The sequence below is a fragment of the Lepidochelys olivacea genome (genome assembly GCF_965140295.1).
Source record: "Lepidochelys olivacea isolate rLepOli2 genome assembly, chromosome: 5".
NCBI classification, from domain to species: Eukaryota; Metazoa; Chordata; order Testudines; family Cheloniidae; genus Lepidochelys; species Lepidochelys olivacea.
In genome coordinates this window covers 136,536,807-136,550,527 of record NC_140415.1, presented here as the reverse complement: position 1 = coordinate 136,550,527, position 13,721 = coordinate 136,536,807, and the positions used below count along the sequence as shown (strand labels likewise).

General features: G+C 48.2%; 1 protein-coding gene across 4 annotated transcripts in view; it reads left to right on the top strand.

Moving 5' to 3' along the window:
* The window catches only part of TDRD7 (tudor domain containing 7), a 102,733-nt gene extending 89,431 nt beyond the window's left edge, over positions 1 to 13,302 (top strand). For 3 of the 4 annotated variants that reach the window (XM_084628312.1, XM_084628311.1, XM_084628310.1), the window contains 2 exons: positions 3,705 to 3,865; positions 12,806 to 13,302. In XM_084628312.1, the coding sequence (XP_084484438.1) occupies positions 3,705 to 3,865; positions 12,806 to 13,026 (382 nt within the window). In that variant the 3' untranslated portion in view covers positions 13,027 to 13,302. The remainder of the gene's footprint in view (positions 1 to 3,704; positions 3,866 to 12,805) is intronic. The other variant, XM_084628313.1, reaches the window with a different exon arrangement.
* The last annotated feature ends 419 nt before the right edge of the window (positions 13,303 to 13,721 follow it).

The window sequence follows — 13,721 nt, the reverse complement described above, 5'->3', positions numbered from 1 at the left end:
CCAGAGGGCGGGCAAATGACGCCGGTCTCTGGAGACAAGACGGCGCTCTCCGTCTCCATGCCCCAGGTCTCGGTCTTCTGTGGGGCGTCCTAAATTGCTGGCACCGTGCTCATGGTCTCCGCCCGCCTGATGCAGGTCACCTAGAGGAAGGCGCTGGTCACCATATTGCTGGCACCAATCATCCTCCTGGAGGCTGTCTCCTCAGCACAGATTTCTGTCTCCCAGATGGTGGGAGCGGTCTCTATTGCAGTACCAATCCTCCCCTCTCCCCCCCCGCCCCGCCCCGGCCCCAGAACCAATGCTCCTTGAGGCACCGCTCTCCCGCGGCAACAGTTAGCCATAAGACACAAGCTTTGATGGCCACTCCATGGTCACTGGAAGGTGTTTCCCCTGGTTCAGGAAGGGAATTCAGCCCTTTGCCCCGCGACCACACCGGTGCGATTGGGCACCTGAGGCTGCGTTGACCTCCACAATGCTGTCATGGCAGCCAGGCCAGTAGCTGGCGCAATGGCCCTACTGGAGCGCCTGGGGCATGCCTCTGGTGCTGACGCCTCAGTCGGCCATTCCGCGTCCGCCGCCTCAGAGCATCAACCAGCAGCACCAAGTTCGGTGAATGTGGCACGCTCGGAGGCCAGGGTAGAGGAGCAAGTGCCCACCCCGAAACCCTCTTCCCCCATGGGCGATGATCCCTTGTGGCCTCCCACAGTGATCCAGTCGTCATCCTTGTCCTGGGATGAGGCCGTGGCAGGCCCCTCCCATGCCAGCCCGCCGGATGATTTCAAAGAACATCAGGCCCTGCTTCATAGGGTGGCTACAAACTTGGGCTTGGAAGTAGAGGAGATGACTGAACAGGCGGACACCCTGTTCAGTGTGCTCTTGGCCTCTACCCCCACCCTTGTTGCGCTACCAGTGCACGATGGGGTCCTAAAAGTAGCAAAAGCCCTTTGGCAAACTCTTCCTTCCATTCCTCCCTAAGTTCGAGGCCACCTTCTTCCATAACTCCAAGATGGCTGAGAAAAAGTATTTCATCCTGGCCAAGGGGTTCAAATGGGCTCACTGGTCGTCTTGTCAGCCAAAGAGAATGACAGATGGGCAAACCAGTTGGCCTCTTTATTTTTGGGGTGTCAAAGAGGCTGAATCTGTTTGGGAGAAAGATTATTTGATGGCCAGCCTTCAGTTCCACCAGGCTCTCTTGGGGAGGTACAACTTCATCTTATGGGACTCCCTCCATAAGTTCAAGGACTCACTGCCCCAGGAATTGGGGGCCCTGGTGGAGGAGGGTTCGACAGCTGCAAGGTGCTCCCTCCAAATGGTGTGGGAAATGGCCGATTCAGCAACTAGCATGGTCGCGTCAGTGGTGGTCATGAGGCACAGCTCCTGGCTTCAGACCACTGGCCTGTCTCAGGAAATGGAGACCTCAATCCAGGACCTTCCCTTTAATGGGAATGGTGTCTTTGCAGAGCAGACTGACACGAGGCTGCATGGACTGAAGGACACTCAGGCCGCCCTTTGCTCACTGGGTCTGCATATGCTGCAATCGACGAGGAAGCAGTTCCAGCCACCCCCGCTGCCAAGGCCTTGGCAGCCTCGACAGGGCCCTGCAAGGAGAAGGGATAGACACGAGTCTGTCTCATCGCTGCCCTTCCTCCTCCCGCTCCTGTGCACAACCTGGCCCATCAAAGCCTCATGGGAGGCAGAAGCACTTGTTTTGAGGGTGCGCTCGAGAGCAATGCCCCAGTCGACTCCCCGTATCCACCTCATTTCCTCAACCATCTTCGTCCCTACCGTTCAGCCTGGTCGCAGGTCACCTCAGACTGTTATGTGCTAGAGCTTGTATCTTGGGGCTACACCCTTCAATTCTCAGCCCCCCTCTTCCCACCCCCATTTCCTGTCCCTCTCAGGGACCCTCCTCATGAGTTAGTCCTCATTCAAGAGGTTAAGAACCTCATGCAGATGGGGACAGTGGAGGAGGTCCCCTGGGACATGAGGGGAAAAGGGTTCTACTCCTGTTTCCTAATCCTGAAAGTGAAAGGGGGTCTAAGACTCATTCTGGACCTGCGGCACTTCAATAAGCCTCTCAAAAAGTTGAAGTTCTGCATGGTCTCCTTGGCCTCCATCATCCCCTCCCGGGATCTAGGAGACTGGTACACCTCCCTTGATCTGAAGGACTCTTATTTCCATATCTCAATCTTCCAGGGTCACAGACAATTCCTCTATTTTGTGGTTGGAAGGCGCCATTTCCAATTCATGGTGCTGCCCTTTGGTCTCTTGTCTGCCCCAAGGGTGTTTACAAAATGTATAAAGAAAAGGAGGACGTGTGGCATCTTAGAGACTAACCAATTTATTTGAGCATAAGCTTTCGTGAGCTACAGCTCACTTCATTCCCATGCTTATTTTTCCCCCTACTGTTACTCACACCTTCTTGTCAACTGTTGGAAATGGGCCATCCTGATTATCACTACAAAAGGTTTTTTTCTTCTGCTTATAATAGCTCACCTTAACTGATCACTCTCGTTATAGTGGGTATGGCAACACCCATTTTTCATGTTCTGTGTGTGTATGTATATAATCTTCCTGCTGTATCTTCCACTGCATGCATCTGATGAAGTGGGTTTGAGCCCATGAAAGCTTATGCCCAAATAAATTTCTTAGTCTCTAAGGTACCACAAGGACTCCTCGTCTTTTTGCTGATACAGACTAACACGGCTACCACTCATACTGGCCAAGACATATATTTACCTGTCTTCTTTCTGAAGCCTCATAAATAGGAAGAGGAGTGCAGATTGCATGCCCTGGACGTCAAAGGGCGCTTGCTTTCTACATCGACAGGACCAAGCCGTTTCCTAAGTCAACACATTTGTTGCGGTGGCAGACAGGATGAGAGGTCGCCCAGTGTCTGCACATATGATTTCGTCCTGGATCACAGCCTGCATCCATTACTTCTATGACCTGGCAAAGATGCCTCCACCAATGACCGTGACTACCCACTCAACTAGGGCGCAGGCTTCGTCGGCAGCCTTCCTGGGCCAGGTGCTGATTCAGGATATCTCCAGGCCGTTACCTGGTCGTCTGTCCACATGTTTGCATCTCATTATGCGCTCACCCAGCAAGCCCGAGATGATGCTGGCTTTGACAGAGCAGTGCTGCAAGCCACATGACTCTGAACCCCGACCCTGCCACCAGAGAGACTGCTTGTGAGTCACCTAGAATAGAATCAACATGAGCAAGCGTACAAAGAAGAAAAAACGGTTACCTACCTTTGGTACTCATGTCCATTCCATTACTCACCCTCCTGCCCCTCTGTCAGAGTTGCAGGCAAGAAGGAACTGAGAGGGTGTAGGGCTGGTGGTGCCTAATATACCGACACGTGGGAGTAGCATTCGAGAGTGCTACAGCCAACCCTTTGGACACTGCTAAGGCAAAAATCTCCACCGTCCACGAATGGAATGGACATGAGCAACACACCTACCTTTCGTAATTATTGTTCTTTGAGAGAACTGTTTTTACCTCACCCACCTGCTCTTGAATTCTTATTTCAATTTTTTGTCAGTCTGAAACAAAAACGTTCAGAGTTTTTTATTCAGTTCTATTGTTTTCCATTCTTCTAGTTAAAGCATTTTCTGATTGCATTCAGTTTGTGTGAATCATACTTTAAATCTACCCTTTGTTTTCTTTTTTCACCCTTTTTTTTAAATACCATTTAGGTGGCACAGGGTGTTAATAAAAGGAATTCTGACAAATGGGTTGGTATCAGTATATGAGTTGGACTATGGTAAACATGAGCTTGTCAGCATCAGAAAAGTACAGCCTCTAATGGACATGTTCAAAAAACTACCATTTCAAGCTATAACCGCTCAGCTTGCAGGTAGGTCACAAGTATTTGTAATTTTGTTGGATAAAATTTTCTAAACAATAGAGGGGCATCAAGTGGGTAAGAATATTTGGCGTATAAAGCTATGAGGATAGTGGCATAGTGTACACTTAAATTTTATAGTAAGCATTTTGCAAATTTACAAAATAATGAATAGATTAGAATTGTTTTCATTGTTTTTTATTCCACCCTTCGTCTTTGTACAAGAGAGATTAGTAATTCAGTTTTATTACTACTGTTTTAAAAAAAAATTAATCTCTAATGAGAGAGAATTTGTATTAACCACATGTTATGGAAACTGAAAGGCATCTTAATTTAACTTTCTCAGCAGCCACATTCCAAGCAATATGAAATGTGGGGCAGATGAAATAGTAGTCCTGTAAGTGACTTCTAGAAGGGAGAGTGGAAGAAGGGAAATAAAATTTGTTTTCAGGTCCTTTGATGTAGCGAGAAGGCCATGTTTATATAGTTTCTATTAACTGCAAAGCTTGTGCTCTCATTGTCCATTATACTCTCATAAACATCTTTTTAAAATCTGAGCAGGGGAGAAGGGCAGATTTTTGGATTTGTGGAGGGCCAACAATCTTTTTTTTTTTTTTTTTTTTTTTTTTTTTTTTTGTGCCCTGCCTAAATGGAGTTTATTTAGGTGAATTATAATTTTCTCTCTCTTTCTCTGGTTGCTGATCTCTGGCATGTAGAGTATTCAGTAATATTGCTATTTTCTCAGTAACTATCCAACCCATTCTTCTCCACCAGTTTAGAAGTGCAGAACTTCTTCAGGGAAGCACAACTAATGCATGAGTGGAAATAAACATTTGCTTGCCTAAGAGTGAATGTGTTGCTTTTTCCTTTCCATCTTACAGAATGAGTTGGAAATGGAAGAAGAAACCCTCACCATTTTCTCACTATTTGCTTCATTACAGTTGCTTCTTTCTTCTCCACTTCATTTGAAAAGTAGTAGCCCAGACTTTCAGCTGTGCCTAGTATGTATTGGGTGCAATCAGGCACAAAGGCACAGTTTGTGGGTGTCCAGTCGTAGAGCTGGTTCTCCACTGGTCTGTTCTCTCATGTAGCTTAGGGTGACTTTGAGACTGCTCTAAACTACTCCAGCTGGCTATGTTGCCAAGGGGCTGAGGTGCCCATAGGGTTACCGTTGGAGTGCAGTCGCACTCTGGCCATCCCCCTGTGTTGGGGTTGTATATGATCCAGTTGAGCATGTCCCTACGCTATCCAAGGAGTCTTCTGGCATTGAGGAATTTACTAAGTAGATAGTTATGCCTGCACTGTGCGGCCAAAGCAGAATCTGACTATCTAGGTCAGTATTTCCTTTCCTCCCATTCTTCAACAGTTGCTCTTTTCTCCATTGTGCTCTCTCATGCAATACTGTCTCTTTTGCATCCCACATTACCCTCTTGTTTCCATGCACCATTACTCTCCTCTGTACTTGTTTTCTACTGTTTTCTACCCCAAACCTTTCATGTGTCTTCTGTCAGTGGAATAGGGCAGTCGCTACAAGAGTGGGAGATGGGTTCCTTGTCCTTTGTCCTCCATGTCGCTCTTCCTGTCCCTCAGAGAGGGGAGATTATGGCTGTTAATACTGGCGGTGCAGCAAGCCTCTTCTTACTGGCTCTCTTTGATCAATGCTGAACTGGCTTTCCTTACAACCAGAGATTGTACTGGTTGTCCCTCATCTCAGCTGCAGGGAGACAACTGTTGTCCTGGAGGGAGCTCACAGTAGCCCTTTTTGCTGGGCAGCTGCCTAGGTTGGGGTGAGGGGCCACATCCATGCAGTGGTTTCCCCTCAAAAAGCGTGTGGATCTTGATCTTTGCAACCCTCAGCAGGCCCAGGTCATGGCATGGTCTAGGAATTATTTTAGACTTACAGGTCAGTCACGACAAACTTCTAGTAAGAGTAGCTCATTTAAATTTTGAAGTCACTGTTAGGCTACAAACTTGCAAAATGCAAGCTGAGATGAGCCTAGGTAGTTAGAGGTCTCCAAACTTACTGAGTACGAGGAACATCATACTAGGCTTCATGGGCCACGAAGTGTAGCCCTGGTGACCTGCAGAGATTTCATAAAAAAGTTAGCGAATAGTGAGGTAATGTGCTGAATTCATCAACGACTGTGCAAGAGGTTAGGGACAGTCAGCAGGTAACCAGTCTATACTAACACTTTTAGGATAGCTTCTTCCCCATCTTCTCATCACTTGAAAGCTAGCTGCATTGTGCTGAATGCCACTGAATGCATCATTGCTGAATACTACTGCTCATCTCCTCTGCACTATGGAGCCACCTTGGGGTTCAGACAAGTGGCAGACATCTTATTAGATGGTGTGGTTTTAGGGGTGGAAATAAACTTTTATTCAGAATATTTTTACAATTTTGAAATTACTAAAATACAAGGCTGCTATAAGATATGTCACTTCCCCAAGCCGGAGGGTCAATGAATCCTGAAAAAGGGGCCAGTGAGCAAAGTACCTGTCCCTCTTTAAAGTGCCGTACTACAAATGTTCTTAGTTATGTGTAAAATGTTCAATAATCACATTATCCAGACCACTGCTGGCAGTTATTCAGAGTCAGTGCACTTGCCTTTCTCTTCCAGAAATGTGGATGATCACAGCTGAAAATAATGTATACTTTTTTTAGACCCCCTTTCTGCGTGCTACCAAGTTCTTTTTCAAGTGCTTGCACATGTCCATTCCAATGCAGGTGTGTACGCATCCCAAGTACAGTTGCTGGATTTTTTTCCTTTAGTGGTATCCATTGGGTTGGCTCCAGCACTTCCAGGTGCAGCTCAGTCATAGCACTGGTATAAGGGGCCCCACCGAGCCTGCGTCCCTTCAGTTCCTCCTTACTGCCAGTGATGGCTGCTGGAACTTACCTCGTTGCTCAGGCAATCTTACCTCGTGGTTTCTTTCTGTTTTTTTGTGTATATAGTTCTTGTAGTTTGATAGTAGCAATAGTAGTTAATGTGTTTTGGATGCCTCCACATTTAGTTGGCAAGGCTTGTCCACTGCCCAGTGCTGGGGCATGCCTTGGTCACCAGGCTTCAAGCCCTGCACTTCCTGCAGCAGATTGATGCCATTGAGCGACCCGCACTAGACCTGGGTTAAATGCTTAGGGGAGGCTCACAGGAAGGACCGTTGCCACATCATTAGGGACTTAAAACCCCGCACCCCAAAAGACTAGACAGTGAGATTGAGGCCTTCTCATGGAGGCAGCCCTGAGACCAGCATCGGCACCACGCTCGGACTTGGCACCAAGCACCTCAGCTTCAGTATGGAGCGTGCCTCCTGCCAGTCGAGAATCCCAGCACAGGTCCTCCTTCCAGTGCCTAAGAGGCACCGTAAGCACCAGGAGAAGTCGTTCCCTGGTGCCAAAAGGAAGCAGGCAAGAGGACTGAGAGAGAGCGGCCCGATGCGGGTCTCGCACTCTCTCCCCAGCACCCATGCCAGCTCTGCATACGCTAACATGGGAAGTACCATCCTCCAGCAGGCCTTGTACTGAGCAGTTCATGGTACTGTCAGTCCTGGAGGCATTTGCAGCTGCTAGAGACTTGCTCACATTGCCTGTGCCAGGGTCTCCGGAGATCCAGGACTTGGCACTGCCAGTTCCGATGAGCAGCAGAGAGCCATCCCCCAGCTTTCACATGGCACCGTGACCACTCTGTGGGGAAAACCCCCTCTAATAGCCCCTGACTTCTCCACGGCACCAGTCATTAGTACCGAGAGGGTTGGCTAGCTTCAGCACTGTCACTGGGTCTCATAGATTCAGCCCTAGCTCCCAGTTTTAGCCCTGTGGGGGCAGGTGGGCTCTGCCACAGATCCCAGCTTCAGCTTGAGGCTTCAGCCCCACAGCAGCACCAAGGCTTGAGGCTTCAGCCCCACAGCAGCACCGGGGCTCAGGGATTTAGTACAGGGCTCAGGGTTGCAGCCCCGCAGCTCCTGGCTGCTGCCCTGCCGTGGCACCAGGGCTCGCAGCTCCCAGCTGCTGGCTTTAGCTCTCTGGCTGTTGCCTGGAGGGGGCATTGGGGCTCCAAGCTTCAGCTGGGGGACCCCACCAACCCCCTGAAAAGGCTCACAGCCCCCCGGTTGAGAACCGCTGGCCTATGGGACCATGGGGACCAACACCCATGCAATGGCCTTTCTGGAACCTGTGGGGATTTCCTCTGGGCCAGGGCACTGTCTCAAGGCATTTGTACTCTGTGGCCTCGGAAAGTAGGATGTCTCTGGTACCACACTAAGAGACACCAGACCCAGACTGTAGTGCCGAACCTCAAGAGCAGGTTCCACAGGTCTCGTTCAAGACACAGGAAGGGGCAGAGGCCCCTCAACCAGCTTTAGCCTCCTCCTCTTCCCCAGATGAGGCGCTGGTGGCTACTGGTGCATCACTACCCCAAGATGACCACAGTGCTCACCAGGACTTTTTAAAGCGGATGGCCTTGAACTTGGTATTCAAGCCAAGGTGGTCAAGAGGTGACACATGGCCTATTAGATATCTTGTCAGGGGACCAGTCCCTCAAGAGTGGCTCTACCTCTTAACAAGGCAATCATGGATTCAGTTAAGGCGCTTTGACAGACCCCCGCTTCTCTCCACCTACGGCTAAACACACACACTGAAAATACTTGTGCCAGCTAAAGGGTATGAATTTCTGTTCTCTCATTCTCTTTCAGGATCCCTAGTGGTGGCAGCCACCAATGACCGGGACTATCAGGGTCAAGCGCCCAAGGCAAACGACCCCAAAGAGCTGGACTTGTTTGGCAGGAAAGCCTATTCGACGAGTGGGCTATAGCTTTGTATAGCAAACCAGCAAGCTTTGCTAGGTCACTATGATTTTAATATGTGGGAGGTGATCCAAAAATTTAAGGACATGCTTCCCCAAGATGCCAATAGGAGTTCTCTTCATTTGTTGAAGGGAAGACAGTAGGCAGGGTCTACCTGCAGGCAGCCTTACACTCCACTAATTCTGCGGCCAGATCATTGGTCACTGCTGTTACCATGTGCAGGAGCTCGTGGGTATAGTCCTCAGGGTTTCCCCAAGAGGTGCAGCAGATCCTCCAGGACCTCCCATTCGAAGGGTCCTTGTTCTTTTCAGAGCAAACAGATGCCAAATTGCACAGACTTAACGACCCTTAAGGCAACCCTGAAATTTCTGAGTCTGTATACCACAACAGCATCCAGAAGACACTACAGGCCTCAGCAGACTGGATGCTATTTTACACAGCCTCCCAGACAGGAGCAGTGGAGGATGAAAAATAAGGGGTTTGGGTTTAGATCCCCCTCCCCCAACCTCCTCCTCAGGGCCTATGCATTCTGCCCCTAGACATGCAGGCACCTTGAAGCACTCGTTTTGACAAGATGCTCAAGGATGACATTTCAATCCCCTCAATTCTGGACCCAGTTACCCTTCGTTTTCCAGCCAACTGTCCCTCTTCTTCAATGCCTGGAAACATATTACCTCAGAAACACAATAGAATTAGGTTACACCTGCCAATTTTTGTCCACTGCACCTTTCCACCCATCCTCCCTTGTCTCTCTTCAGGGACCCTTCTCACGAGCAACTATTGGAACAAGAAGTCCAATCTCTCCTTTGGGTGGGAGTCATGGAAGAGGTTCTGCACCATCTATGGGGATAGGGGTTTTATTCCCATTACTTCCTAATCCCAGAAGCCAAGGGAGTGTGAGGGCTCAGACCAATCCTAGACATGTGGCTGCTCAAATGCTATCTCAAGAGATTAAAGGTATGCATGGTCTCCTGGGCTTCCATCATTCCTTCATTGGATCCAGAGGATTGGCATGCTCCCTTTGACCTAAAAGACACATACTTCCACATACTGACTTTTCCAAAGCCACAGAAGGTTCCTAAGATTTGTGAAACAATTCATTAATAATTTGTGGTTCTGCCATTCAGGCTGTTGGATGCCTCACTGGTCTTCACCAAGTGTATGGTGGTAGCCGCGGCCTTCCTCAAGAGAAAGGGAGTTCTCCTCTTCCCATATCTTGACGACTGACTAATCAAGGGCCGGTTCAAAACTCACGTGGAATCTGATATCCCTCTCATCCAATCGACCTTCTGGGCATTGGGCCTGTTAATAAACAACCTGAAATCCACCCTTATCCCTGTACAAAGGCTAGAGTTCATCAGGGTGGTTCTCAACTTCATACAGGCGAAGGCCATGCTTCCTCAGGATTGCTTCTGTTCAATCTCGACCCTGATAAGCTCTCTCCAGGTACTTCCGATAACCATAGTCCGGATATGCTTGAGCCTTTTGGGCCACATGGCATCATGCACATATGTGGTACAACACATAAGGATACATTTCTGACCTCTCCGGGCCTGGCTGGCCATGGCGTAGTCACCCTCATGACATCATGTGGACATGGTACTTACCATTCCATCTGAAGTTCTTGACCCACTGACTTGGTGGCTGAACCAGTGTAGGAGTACCTTTTTTGAGGCCCCAACCATCTGTATATCTGGTCTCCGACACCTCGGTGCTGGGTTGAGGAGCCCACCTAGGGCATCTCAGGACTCAAGGCCTGTGGTCTCAAGAAGAGCTCTCACGCCATATCAATCATAGAGCACTCTGGGCAATCCCCTTGGTCTACCAGACATTCTTAACCAACATTGCAGACAAGGCAGTTTCAGGTCTCACAGCCAATACAATCACTATATACCACATCAACAGGCAGAGCGGAGAGCATTCTCTCTCTCTCCTCCCCTGCTCCCCCAATACCAGGAGGCAATCTGACAGTGGGAGTTCTGCATTACACACTCAATCTACCGAGAAGCATCTTACCTGCTGGGTACGCAGAACCAATTTGTGGATCACCTCAGCAGGTCCGTCTCCATTCACCATGAGTGGTCCCTTCAACTGGACATTGCAAAAGACGTCTTCCAGAAGTGTGGGACTCTCCTTATAGACCTGTTCTCTACCCATACCAACAGGAAATGCCATCAGTTTTGCTCCTTGTAGGACCACAGCCCAGAGTCCCTTACAGACGCCTTCCTGTATTACACCTCCCTCCCCCCCTCCCCATTCCACTTGTCAAAGATTAAGTAGGACTGAGCACATGTCATCCTTGTAGCCCCAACATGATCGAGACAGCACTGGTTCACCACCCTCTTATGCCTTTCAGTAGAGCCTCCAATCTGGCTCCCATTGTATCCATACCTGATCACCCAGGATCCCACAGTCAGCTGCTCCACCCAAACCTCATCTCTCTTCATCTGACAGCCTAGATTCTTCATGGCTGAATCCTGAAGAGCAAGCTTGTTTGGAGCAGGTTCGTAGAATCCTACTAGGCAGCAGAAAACCCTGCACCAGAGCAGCTTTCCTGGCAAAGTGGAAACGATTCTCCACCTGGCTCCCCCTACACAGTCCTCACTGCAGCTTATTTTAAACTGCCTTCTGCTCTTGAAACAACAAGGTCTGGCCCTTTCTTCCGTCAAGGTCCACCTGGCAGCCATTTCAGCCTTCCATCCTAAGGTCGACAACAGATCAGGCTTTTCACACAGAATGGTCGTCTGTTTTCTCAAAGGCCTGGAGAGGTGTTTCCCTCAGCTGAAGGACCCAATACCTTCTTGAGACCTAAACCTCATCCTGTCAAAGCTGAGGGACCTGCCCGTTGAGCCACTGGCAACATGCTGACTGTTGCATCTCTCCTGGAAAGTGACAGTTTTAGTGGCCGTGACTTCAGCCAGGAGGGTTTCGGAGATCTGAGCCCTCACATTGGAATCTCCGTATACAATCTTCTTCAAATAAGATAAGGTACAGCTGTGCCCACATCCAAATTTCCTCCCGAAAGTGGTCTCTCAATTCCACTGCAATCAAGCAATTTTTCTACCAGTATTCTACCCTAAGCATATAGATAAGAACAGCACCTACACTCCTTGGATGTCAGACGGGCCGTGGAGCCTTATATTCAAAGGACCAAACCATTCCGCAGATCGACTCTGCTGTTCATAGCAATAGCTGAGAGAGTGAAGGGGCTCCCCATCTCCTCCCGGAGGATTTTGTCTTGAATTACCTCATGTATCCAGGCATGTTACAAACTCACGGGAGTCCCTCTTTCACCTAACCTGACTGCTCACTCCACAAGATCTCAGCCCTCTTCGGCTGCTTTCCTAAATCAAGCCCCAATTCAAGATATCTGCAGGGCAGCAACCTGGTCCTTGGTGCACACGTTCTCCGTGCTCTATGCCATTACTCAACAGGGCCAAGACGATGCCAGCTTCATCCACGCAGTCTTGAACTCTGAGCCCACTTCCTGTGGAACTGCTTGTGAGTCACCTACGTTGGAATGGACGTGTGCAAGCACTAGAAGCAAAAACAGTTACTAACCTTTCTGTAACTTGTTCTTCGAGATGTGTTGCACACGTCCCTTCTGAGTCCTGCCCACTGCCCACTCTGTTGGAGTTGTCGGTGGGCTTGGCGTGGCCCCTTATACCGGCACTGTGAGCATCCAACATCGGGGGGCGCTGGAGCCAACCTGACAGACATCACTAAGGGGGGAAAAAAAAATCCAGCAACTGTTCTCGGGGCACGCACACACCTACATTGGAACGGACGTGTGCAACACATCTCAAAGAGCAGTTACAGAAAGGTTAGTAACCATTTTTTTCCACAATGTGACACAGTTGATGATCCTTACATGGGAGGCTAAACAGCCATTGAAACAAGAGTAAGGATTGAAACGTTTTTAGAGAACTTTGTTAGCTTCACTTTCTTTAATAGCACTACTTTGAGTGTCTTCCACTTCAAGTGTAGAATTACTAAGAATCTTGATTTTGGGGAAAAAGAACAGGAGTACTTCTGGCACGTTAGAGACTAACAAATGTATTTGAGCATAAGCTTTCGTTGGTTTTGGGAGTTTGTCACTTAAATCAGTCTTTTCTTTAAATGGCCTTATTTGCTTTATATTTTTCCTAGGAGTGAAATGCAAACAGTGGTCAGAAGAAGCATCAATAGTGTTTCGAAACCATGTAGAGAAGAAACCCCTAGTGGCACTGATACAAGCAGTTAATGAAAGCACAAGATCTTGGGATCGAAAAATAGTGACCTACTTAGTGGACACCGCACTACCAGATACTGATATATGGATTCATGACTTTATGTCTCAATATTTTGTGGAGCTTTCAAAGGTTAATTAATCACTGCTTCTGACACTATAGCAACTAATTCAGATTCTTTAGCAATAAAAACTGTAGCAGGCTTTTAAAGAGAAATTTAGCTGTTTACATGATCTTGAATATATGAATGCAGTAAGTTTGAAAAATCTGATGCTTGTATTTAACAGAAGTTTCTGTTTTCTTTGAATTGACTTTCAGAGAACTTGCACTTTGTTCACTAGTGTAGCGTTAGAATGTTGGGATGAAAATTCAGATTAAGTAAAATGTTATTTATCAATAAAAATTATTGGTGACTTGTTTATTTTCTTGCTGGACTCTTTTTTCATTCTTTTCAAACTTAATGGCATTTGAGGCTTGTCAAAATTTGAGTTTATTTACAAACTGTTAATTTCTGCTTCATCCCCTCCTTAACGAACACAAACATCACATCTGAACTGATTCCTCATTTGTTGATAGTTTCAGAAATACCCTGTCCCTGAATCCAGAGTGTAAGAATTATACTTGTTTTTACATGGAGGTGTCCGCAGCAGAACAACCTGCGTGCGTCCTGACCGCTGCAAATACTGGGCACTGTGGGAGCTGCAGGCACCTTTTGCCTTCTGCGTTTGGGTGAAGAAAATGCATTCCAACAATCCCGCTTTTTTCCTCCTACTTAAAAACCAGCAGCTTCTTGCAGTCTGCTCAGATGGTCGGTCTGTCCTTGATGGTTAACACCC